The 12,137-nt window shown below is 26.0% G+C and overlaps 1 protein-coding gene across 4 annotated transcripts in view; it reads right to left on the reverse strand.

Moving 5' to 3' along the window:
- The window catches only part of LOC122851720 (fat-like cadherin-related tumor suppressor homolog), a 63,262-nt gene that overhangs the window by 31,585 nt on the left and 19,540 nt on the right, over nt 1-12,137 (reverse strand). For all 4 annotated transcript variants that reach the window (XM_044151136.1, XM_044151139.1, XM_044151138.1 and 1 more), the window contains exons 2-3: nt 7,881-8,665; nt 4,912-7,670 (exon numbers count right to left, since the gene is read on the reverse strand). In XM_044151136.1, the coding sequence (XP_044007071.1) occupies nt 4,912-7,670; nt 7,881-8,632 (3,511 nt within the window). In that variant the 5' untranslated portion in view covers nt 8,633-8,665. The remainder of the gene's footprint in view (nt 1-4,911; nt 7,671-7,880; nt 8,666-12,137) is intronic.

Below are 12,137 nucleotides of genomic sequence, written 5' to 3' on the forward strand. Positions count from 1 at the left end.
GTTAAAAGTTAAAACCAATAAATAAATAAAAAAGTTAATTTTGGCTATGAAAAAAGTTTATTTGTTAAAAAAAATAAGAAAAAATATATATTTTTATTTTTTAATTTGTAATTCATTGATCTTTGAGGTCTGTATTTTCATTTCGATAATCTATTAAACCATATATATGCATATAGTATTGGACTGTTAAACCGCAATCGATGTAACAACGTTTGAAAGCTTAATTAAAGCTGCTTTTGCGACTGGCATGTATATAGTTCGTATAATCATTTTGAATCTTGTTCAAGTGTGAATTTTACTGATTTGTTTCACTTTGACTTTGTACATTTTTAGTAGTAAATTTTTTTTTAAAAAGCAATACCGTGTAAACGAGAGAGAGAGAAGAAGCAAAAAAACAAAGAGAAAAAGTTAATATAAAACGAAAGAAATTAAGTATAAAATAATGAATAAAATCTAATAAAAAGGTTGGAAAATGTAGTTTAAAAAGATGAAACGATATATAATAAAAAAAAATTTTATTGACATAAGGTCAAAGGTTCATATATATATAAAATGAGGTCAACCAGTAAATCACAGTTGCTGATTACAAATTTCAAAATGTGGCTACTACATAAATGCATTTGATCTATCGATGGTTTCATAACTCGGAGGTCATATACAATAATCAGAGAATATCTGTCCTAAACTAACCACAAAATTTGTATCCTCTACTTGATATTTTCATCATTCAATTCAATGTCCATCTGTCTGTTTACATTTATCATAAATATACCTTAATAATTCATGAAAAAAAAAGCAGAAGCTACTGATGCTTTTTCAATGTCAAAAAATAAAAACAACAAAAGTAAAAAGTTTTAAGAGAATACTGTCGTCTTTTTTAAATTCTCCTGAGATTTTTTTTTTTAGAAGACAAAAATCCAAACTTGCACAAGCACTAGGGAATAATGCTTTATTTTTCAGTGTCATATTCGTACGTGATAAATTATGATAACATTACATAAATAATTTATTTCTTTGAAACAATATAATATTGATTTTTTAAATATTTATCATATTTTTTTTACATTAAATTTTATTCTTCATGTTTTTAATTATATAAATTAATTTTATTGAAATTTAATATGTTGTTTTTATCATCTCAGATATTATCAATTACATAAATAATAAAATTTTAATTTTCTACTATTTTTTTTGTATTTATAAATAAAAGCAAATGTTGAATTTTATATTCCACGAATTAATGAATTTTTTATTATTCAAGTTATTGATTTTTTTTTTAAGTATATATTACTGTTTGAAAAATTGTTTCACAAAACTTTTTGGTATAAAATATTACGTAAAAAATAAATAATTGAGTAGATGGATAAATAAAAGAGAAAAAAAAATGAACTGTTTTTTTTTTTAAATTGTAAACATGATGCACGAGTTGGTACCGAGTCAGTTAAATCGTCGTCAATGTGTCTCACCTGCATATCAATGCAACAACCCTCCTTGTCCCGATTTGCATACTCACTTTACCTCAAGGCACTGACTCTCGTACATCTTTTAGAAAAGCCATATTCAGCACACCTTTACCAGATTATTTTTATTTTATTTTTGCCATCAAATCTCTATCTCTCTCTCTGTTTCAAGAGAACCCCCCATCGATATAATTGAATTCAAGTGTGCAAGATAAAATGAAAAAAAAATCAAAAAAGCTAAAAGAGAATATCAAGAAGTGCGACAGTCTGAAAGCTACTAAATTTTACAGAGAAGATCCTCCAGAAAGTCTTGTAAAAGAAAATTGATATTGAAGGATAAAAAAAAAAAGATGAAAAAAAAAAAAATTGTAATTATCTCGTCAAGTTTAATTTATAATTAAACTTTTTTTTTTCAATTATAAAAAATTAAATTTTAATGAAAATAATAATACATCTATGACACATTAAAATGAATCTATTAAAAAAATAAAAAACGAAATAAAGATTCAATAGAGAGAAATTATGATTCATAAAATTCGAAACATTTGTAATTCATCTACACCACAATCACCACCACCTACACGTCCTTAAAACGTCCAAATTTTAGAGGCAAGTGTTCAAGACAAACTTGAATATCTTGTAATGAATTGCACGACAAACATACGTATATATATCTAACGGTAAAATAGCTTGGGTACCATTCTGCGAGTGCTTGTTCGTGCCAGAAAATTCGAATGCCATGGTCGAGAGACGCCTCTATACAATAACAATCTATACAAAACAACAACACAAAACAAGTATCGTTTCAATGTAGACCATCGTCCAGATACAGACTTGCAGTATCAAACTTATATATACACACTTTTACACTCACAATTTAATTCACCAAACACGAAAACGACGACTGTGTGTCCATGCTACATGTCTGACTATTCTTGTGCATACCACTTAAACCACAATCACCATGCAGCCTTCAATATATATATTTCAAATAAAAATACTAAAAACATTACACTATATTATATATTACTCCAACAATCTTACCAACAACAATAAAATACTGCTCTTTATATTAGACATTGCATAAACTAAGTTTAAAAATATTTTAAAATAATTTTTATTTTTTCTTCATGTTTGTTTAATTAAATAATTTAAACAATCATTGTAAATATTAAATAATTATTGTTAATGATAAATTTGCATTATTTAAATAAAATTAAAAAGTAAATACTTGACTAGAACAAAGAAATATTTTTCAATATTAATTATGACGTTGAAAATTCAGTTGAATTTTCCGCAGTGATTTCCAGAATAATTAGTGATCAATTACTTGACAATATAGGAAAATTTTTTTCAACTGTTTGTATTGTCTGTAGATGAATAAAAAGGTCTTTTTTTTAATGCAGGAAATAAAAGAAGAATAAAAAAAAAAATGGTGCTAGCCAACAGGATATGTACCTATCAACCCTCAGTCTCGCATTTTTTTTATTTTCGAAAACAGCGTCAATGGCATCTGTGTACTTACTTGCTGACAAACACATGGCTTACAACGGTATGTACACTTAAAAATGTATATGTACAGGTACCTTCTCAAGAGTATTAAACAGACTATATGTGTATAGTAAGTGCGATGTAAAATGAAAGCGTTTGAAAACCGGTTTCGAATGATTTTTTTCATATATAAAACTGCCTGCACATCGGATCCGGGTAATACACACTACACCCGCAGAATCCTTAGGGAATTTTTATAAAAATTTTTCCTATATTTTCTCTATTATACTTTCGTGAGTCACGGGTGTATTCCCGATTCTTGTTTTAAACTATATATTTTTTTTATATTTATTTTTTTCTTTGTTCATGTCGACGCGAGAATCTACTTGCTTTTAAATTATGCAATATTTTTTTTCTCTATTTTTATTTTATATTATTTAAAAAATAGTCATAATAATAGTATATTTAAAAAGATGCTATTTCATTTATTTAGTTTCACTTTTTTTTTTTTTTTTTTCTACCACCTGAACGAGTTTTCTTGTCTCAAGTAATATTACCATTTTTTTTTTTTTTATAATTTAGTGTGTTATTTATTTAAGTTGAATTTCTAGATTGTCGTTTTGATCATCATCATAGATAAATACATTTACACCCACACTTGAAAAAAAACCAACACATTGAATGTGTTATTGTCGTCGACATCATCCTACACTTTATATATATATACCATTGTTGAATATTGCTTCACTTTTAGATTATTTTTACTCGTTTTTTCGCGCGTTTTTTTTTTTTTGCATTTTCAATTTTTATTTCTAGCATTGTAGTTGTAAAATCAGTATACGTATTTTTTTTTCTCGTTAACGGATTCACGCTCCATTAAAAAGGACAATGTATTCAGCAAAATTCTTTGTCCACACTTGTACAACATATTTTTAAATCTATCTCAAAAAATAAATATACTTTTTAATCTTCATTTTAAATCAAAATAAACTTTTCTATTATGTAGAAAAAAAAATATATAAACTTGACATTTGTTAATTATTGATAAAAATAAAACGGTAAAGTGCAGGTAAATGTTGTGTCGTACTATCTGTAATATATATTACGTGTACAAAATATATGTACAAGGACAGTTACTCATGTATACAGACAAACGAGTGGCTTTGCTTATGAATATTTACACTCTTGTTTGAATATGCATCAACAACTGACAATGTCACTATATTATTATTATTATTTACAATGAAAAATCGACTTTTTGTTTTTAAAAAATATATATGTGTGTGTATTGGTCGCTTATATTATTATGATATTGAAGAGTAATGTGTAGCATCGTTTTGGTAAAGTATGGGAAAAGCTTTTGGACGTGACCGATTCGTGGACGATGGGCTCGCGGTCTATGTCCCTTCATTCGTTTCTACTGTCTATCTGTCTTTTTTTTTTTTTTTTATATTTTATTATTTTTTATTTTGTACTTTATCGCATGAAATGTACGACTGGGATATCGAAGCGTCGACCCGATAAAATTTATTGTTCGTATACTGGATGAAGGCCCATGATTTTTTTTCTCCTCTCTCTCCCTCTCTCTATTTTTTCATGAGCTTTTTCTAACAAAAAAAAAAAATATAAAAAATTGAAATCAAAGTTTAATTTTTAATTTCAATTATATATTTTATATAAATTATTATATTAAATGAAATTATTAATCGTGATAAAATCACTTGATATGTATTACGAAAGAGTAATAATGTTTAAGATAAGTCAAGAGAGTTTCTTTGAGACAAGCCCATTTCCCTACCCATATAATAAATGTATCTTAATCTTGCTATAAATAAAAATAATTTGATATGTCTAGAAGCAAACAGTTGCACTTAATAATATTAATCTTTGAGGCAGACAGAGAGAGAGAGAGAGAAGAAGAGAGATAGAATTTTAGATTATATGGTATATATGAACTCACCTTCATCGTCAATCGTAAAAAGACCAATTCCATCACCACCACGTATACTATATCCAATTTTTGAATCTCTTCCAACTGGATCTTTATCAGTAGCTCGTACAGTAGTAATGAGTGATCCAATTGGTTGATTTTCAAATACACTTGATGAAATTATTGAATCATCAAATACCGGTGGATATAAATTTTCATTAACATCAATAACTTCAATAATTAATGTTGCTTCACTTGTCTTAGATGGTTCACCATGATCTTTAGCAATAATTACTAATGTATGAACTGGTCTTTGTTCAAAATCAAGACTTTTAATTGTACGTACTGTACCAGATAGAGAATCAATTTTAAAATAACCCTCATTATCCATTGAATCTGATAATATATATTCAATTTCACCACCTGCATTTTCATCTGGATCAGTTGCTTCAACAACAGCAACAACAGACCAAATTGGTACATCTTCACGTATTTTAACTGAATAATTTTGTAGTGTAAATTTTGGTGGATTATCATTAATATCTTCAATTGTAATACGTATTAATGCATCAGAATATAATGTTACTTGTTCATTATTATTATTATGAGCATTATTATTTTCCTTACCACCATTATCACTTGCACGTATTTTTAATTCATAAATATTTTGTTTTTCACGATCTAATTTACCATTAACACTTAATACACCTGTTATTGAATCAATTTTAAAATCAATTGTTTCGGTAACTAAAGAATATATTATATGTGAATTTTCACCAAGATCAGCATCAGTTGCATTTGCTTGATATATAATTGTACCATTTAATATATTTTCTGGAATACGTATACTAACAAGTGTTTTATAAAATTTTGGTGCATTATCATTAACATCAAGTATTGTTATTGGTAACATTTTTGATGTTGATTTTTGTGGTTCACCAAGATCATAAACAGTTATATTTAAAAAATATTCTTTTTCTTTTTCACGATCAAGATAACCAATTGTTGTTAAATGACCAGTTTCTTGATTAATACTAAATACTGAATCAGGATCACCACTTGATATACCAAATACAAGTTTACCATTATAATCAAGATCACGATCTTTTGCATGTATTTGAATGATATTTGTGCCAATTTTAATTGATTCATTAATTTTTATTTCATTTGGAAAATCAATAAATTCTGGTTCATGTACATTACCACGATATCTTCTTGGTGTTAATGTATCATAAGTTGAACGTTCATCATTAATAATTTGATTATTTCTTTCAGCAAGTTCTGAAGCATCAGTTGATTTTTTAACAACACCAGTATCACGACATTTAAATGGACCACCAATACTATTACTACCATTATCACTATCAGTAACAGTATTAATATTTTTTTTAGCATTTATTAATTGTACACTTATGACATTTAAATCAGCAAAATGTGTACCATCAGTTGCTGTTACATTAACATATATATCTGTTAATGGTATATCACTTAAATCACATACAATTGATAATACACCAGTTATTGAATCAAGTGAAAAACATGTATCTTCATTTGTTGAATCAATTCTATAATTAATAATATTATCAGAATCAAGATCAATTGCTGATACAGTCATAATTTCTGAACCAATTGGTATATAACGTGGTACACGTAACATACAATCAATTTTTTCAAATTGTGGTCTATTATCATTAACATCACGTACTTTAATACGTAATAACATTTCAGTTTGTCGTCTATATGGTAAACCCCAATCACTTGCTCTTATTGCTAATAAATAATCACGTTTCATTGTTTCATAATCAAGTATTTGTTTTGTTTTTATTAATCCACTAAATGGATCAATTTCAAATGGTATTTTTTCAATATTATCAATGGAATATGATATATATGAATTTTCACCAGAATCAAAATCTGTAGCTACAACTTTTATGACATCTGTACCAGCTGGTTTATTTTCATCAATTTCAATAGTCATTTCTGATTGTGTAAATTTTGGATCATTATCATTAGCATCAATAATATTTATTTTAACTTTTGCTGATGATTGTTTTCTTGTACCTGTATTACCTTGATCAACAGCTGATACAGTTAATGTATAAATTGCTTTTTTTTCAGCATCTAATTTAACAGCAGTATATAACATACCAGTTTTTGGATTAACATAAAATTCATTATCTTTATTACCACCAACAATTTCAAGTGATACAAGTGAATTTTTACCTTGATCAGCATCAGTTACTTTTAATTTAATAACTGGTGTATTAATTGGTGCTGTTTCTGGTACATTAACATCATAAATTTCATGACTAAATACTGGTGCATTGTCATTAACATCAGTTAAATGTACTGGTATAATTTTATAACTAAAACGTTTTGGTGTACCTTTATCAATAGCATGTAATGTTAAATTATATCCTAAAGGTGATGTTTCTTTATCAAGTAAATCAGCTATTTCAATACGATATTCACCATTTTTTTGTTCATTTTTTTTAATTTTAAAATGTCCATCTGGATCACCACTAATAATATTTAAACTTTCAATTTCTCCATTAATACCATCATCACGATCAACAACACGTACTATTGCATAAATATCAGTATTTGAATTTTCAACAATATCCGGTAATGTATTAACATATATTTCTGGTGCATAAAGATTTACTTGTTTTACTCTTATTGTCACTGGTGCTGTACTTGCACGACTTTTACCACCACCAAAACCTCTAAATAAACCACCACGATCTTCAGCAATAACCGTTAACTCATGAATTGGATTTTCAGAATATCTAAAATAAAAAAAAAATAAAAAACAAAAATTAATAATTATAATTTATAATAAATTATTTTAAAATATACTATGTATAATAATATATACACTTGAATAATAATTATAGCACCACCACCACCACTACTAGTCAATGCGGAAGTTATTAACACAATTTTATGATGATTTATGGCTTTTTTATATATATATATATATTAAATAATTTTCATACCTGAGTGGTCTTGTAAGCGTGATGATTCCACTGACTGCATGAACAGCAAATTGTTGAGACTCTTCAGCAAATCTATAATATATTTCACCATTTCTACCCAAGTCAGCATCTTCAGCAATAACCCTTAATATACTTTTATGTAATGGTGTATCTTCACTAACAATTTCTTCATATTTTGTTGGATAAAAAAGTGGATTAAGATCATTTGTATCAAGTATATTAACAATAACTGTTGTTTCAATTTCATAATTATCATTTAATAATTTATTATGTCTTATATTTTTCCATATTATTGTACCACGCACTTGTAAAACATAACGATCTTTACGTTCACGATTTAATACATCAACATTACCAGTACGTGTACGTAATAATAAAAAACAAAAATCACCAACAATACGTTCTTCAGCTTTGAAAAATTTATCACGATCACCATTTATAATACGATATTTAATTTCAGCTATATTATTTTGTAATGATAATGGTAAATATATACCAATTTTTTCTTCACTTGTAACATATGTTTTACCAATTGAATTTTCTGGTATTGTAACATTATAACTTTTTGCAGTAAATGAAAATTCATTTTCTATTAATTGTGATTTTATTGTTGTTGATAAATCATCATTTGTATTATTATTTTTAATGACAATATTACCACCTGAAGATGACGTACCAAGTATTATTATAAACCATAACCACAGCCACATATACGGCCATGCTAAAAATCCATGCCGTTTTATATTACACATTTTGCTAGCTCATCATTTTCATATTTTTCACACCTGCAACATAAAATTTATCCGTCATTAATAACAAATCATATATATTACATTTATTTTATTCTTTTGAATATATATTGTATATAAATTTATTCCTCCTCATCATTTTGTATATGTTTATCTATTTTTTATTTTTCGTCTTTGGTATTTTGTATACTATTTATAAAGTCATATCTTATACCAGACATTTGGGACTATTAAGAGACTATTAACTATTGATTTTTTTCGGCATAAATCGATTAAATTGCCGAGTTAAAAATATAAACGAATGAAAGAGGCCACTATACTCTGATGGTGGTATACAAAATTTAAGCATAAAATGTATATATATTGATAGTGTCAGTCGAAAACAAGTTACACGGGAGCTTCAATATTTTACGGCGATCGTTAAATCGTGAAACATGAAATGTTAAAAGTGAATGCACGAGCTATGTATCTTTCTGGTATTCGAGACTTTTATCTTTTATTTATTTTTTTTCTTTTTGACCTAGCTCAAAAATATAATTTACATTTAATTATTAAAAAATTATACAACAATTGTGGTAAATTCACTCAAGTACTACTTGTTATATATATATTTTTTTTTTGTAAAAATAAAAATTCAGATGCTTTTAATGGATGCAAGATGAACAAAGACAATTGAAAGAGAGATTAACAGATAGTGAAGAAAATGACAACGACCACTTCCATTGTCATTTTACTGAATAGACGTATTAAAACAATTAATCGTTCAAAATTCAATTGTTAAAATTCTTTGAAAATATATTATCCATTGTTGTATGACAATGTTATAATCAATTTCTTAATTCATTTAAAAAATTAAACCAAGTAAATAAATATAAAAAATTTATATTTAATTTAATGTTATAATTTATTTTATATAAAATTTACACAAAAAAAAAAATATTTCAAGTATTTATGAATGAAATAGAGGACACATACACACACAACCTGTTGAAGTCGATAAGTAAAGTCGATAAGTGAATCATTAATAATAACAAGTATAAAAAAAAAAAATAAAATAAATAATTGTGATAAAAAAAAGTAAATACAAAAGATAAGAGACCCAATGAGATAATCAATAATTCAAGTAAATAATAAAAAAAATATGAACATTTGATATAAATCCTTGATAAATTTATGCTGTATATAATTTCCTCGACAATAATAATGACAATGATATAATTGAAGTTTAATATAGACAATGTTCAGTATATATAGAGTGTTTATAAAATATTCAATAACAATAGAGACATGTATAGCAGATGTATATATATATCTATATATGTACTTGATGTTTATAAAAATTTTTTATTTTGAATACCATAAGCAATACGTGCAGCAGCTGCATGCGTACGTTGAATATTTAACATAACAAATACATGTGAAATAAAATATGTGTTGTAAAACACATATACATGTTTATACCTTGACAGTCTATTGCTTTGTGTGTAAAGGGTTGAAAATTTTAGAGAAAGGGCAATATGGATAATCAAGGCTTCATATTAAATAGAGGACAAATCTAACGACACGATTATTGTATATATGCACGCGCATGACATTAACAATTCATGTCAATTTAACGCATGTATGAAATCATATCGAAATGAGAATTTAAAATATATTTTTTAGTTATTTATTGTTGTTGTTTTTTGGCTGTAAGAAAAATTAAAATCATATATAACGAAAATTAAAATTTTCAATACTCCGGTGGGTTATGTGCAATTATTAGTTAGTGTAATTTTTTTTTTTTCAAATAAAATGTCATATTGTTTAGTCACAACACTACGAAATTTTATCATAAACATATGTTCATCTGTGTGAGTGAGACGAACTAAGCAGGGCTGCCAACACTGCGCGTCGAATCTCCACAAAACATGATTTTGTTGGGTTCCAATGTAAATCGGGAAAAAAACAGCCACATCAAATTTTTCTATTAGAATTTTAATAACTCCGTGAGTTTTAAAGATATCGTTTTCAAAATAGCGGCGATTTAAAGATCAAAATAAAAGGAAACTTTTGATTAGTCGGTGCAAATCGATCACGCTTACAGATAAAAAGTTATTTAAGGTACATTCTCAGCTACCTTCCGAATATAAGAATTTCTTGAAATTTATACAGTATGTAATTGAAATATTGATAAATCATTTCGTGAAATAATATATTAACAGACTTATTTTTTATAATAATTAATTAAACTTGGCTACTTTTAGAGAGGTTAAACATGCTCTTATGAGGGATGTTTGAAATTTTTTGATCATAACTAAATTACATTTCTAAATATAGATTTTATTGAAAACTGATAGATAATAGTAAAAATAATAGGAATTTTTTAATACCTGGTTTATATGTTAGAAGAACTGATTTCGTTATTTTAATTAAAAATATGTGGTAAACTTTTACTGATTTTCTAATGAAGAGCCATAATAATCAGAAAATTTAAACTTGCATAAAAGAATTTGATTACAAAATAATGAGCATCATAAATGCAAACATTAATGAAAATATTATTAAAAATGTTTTACAGTAACTATATAAAATTGAGATTGATAATAAATATTAATAGTGGATATAAATAAAAACTATACTGATACAAATCAGTGATGCATATAACAAAAAAATTTTTTGTGTGCAATATTGAAATGAATAAATATTATAGAATAATTGTTTTATCAATATATAATTGGTTTATTGGAATATATTGCATAAGATTAATTAATAATGGAAAAAATAAATTGTTAACACAAAAAATGATCACGAATTCAAACTTTTGGTTTTTGCAAAATCTCAATGTAAAAAGCATAGTTTTATTTAGACACGACAAAATCTAGCTGAAAATGTACCTTAATATTAAAAAAAGAAAAAAAGGTTTTTAACATTTTTGGCTCTGGCAACTGTAATAATTATTTGAGAAAAAATCGAAAATATACAAATTAAAGAGATTGAAAATACGCTGTTTTTGGTTCTAATACGAAGTGTCTCTGACAATTACTTAAGAAATGAGAGCGTTTTTTAATTTTCGGTAGACAAATCCAATACGTAGGTGACGCGAAGCGTCCCACCTACGTAAAAATTATATGTAGAAATTTGTGATTTATTTTTGGCTGGAGTCTATTAAAAAGTCAACTTGATTTTGGTATTATTAATTGTTAATTTGATATTTTTTATTTCAATTTTTTTAGTGTAATTAGTGGGCCTTCTTTTTAACTTGAAACGATATTAAACTAATTATATTTATTATTAGTTTTTTTTTATATAACAAATTGAGATTAAAAAAAAAAAAAAAATAACACAAGCCGAGAAACGCAAATAGTGTCACATTATTAAAGTTTGTTGTAACTTTTCTTGGTAAAAAAAAATAATAATAAAAATAAAAAAAAAAAAACTTTGTAAAAGTAGAGAAGATACGGATGGAGCAAATTACGACTGTGGTGGCTATCTGGCTTATAGTCAAATTTTATATACGAATAGAAAC

This window comes from Aphidius gifuensis, linkage group LG3, assembly GCF_014905175.1.
Source record: "Aphidius gifuensis isolate YNYX2018 linkage group LG3, ASM1490517v1, whole genome shotgun sequence".
Lineage (NCBI taxonomy): Eukaryota > Metazoa > Arthropoda > Insecta > Hymenoptera > Braconidae > Aphidius > Aphidius gifuensis.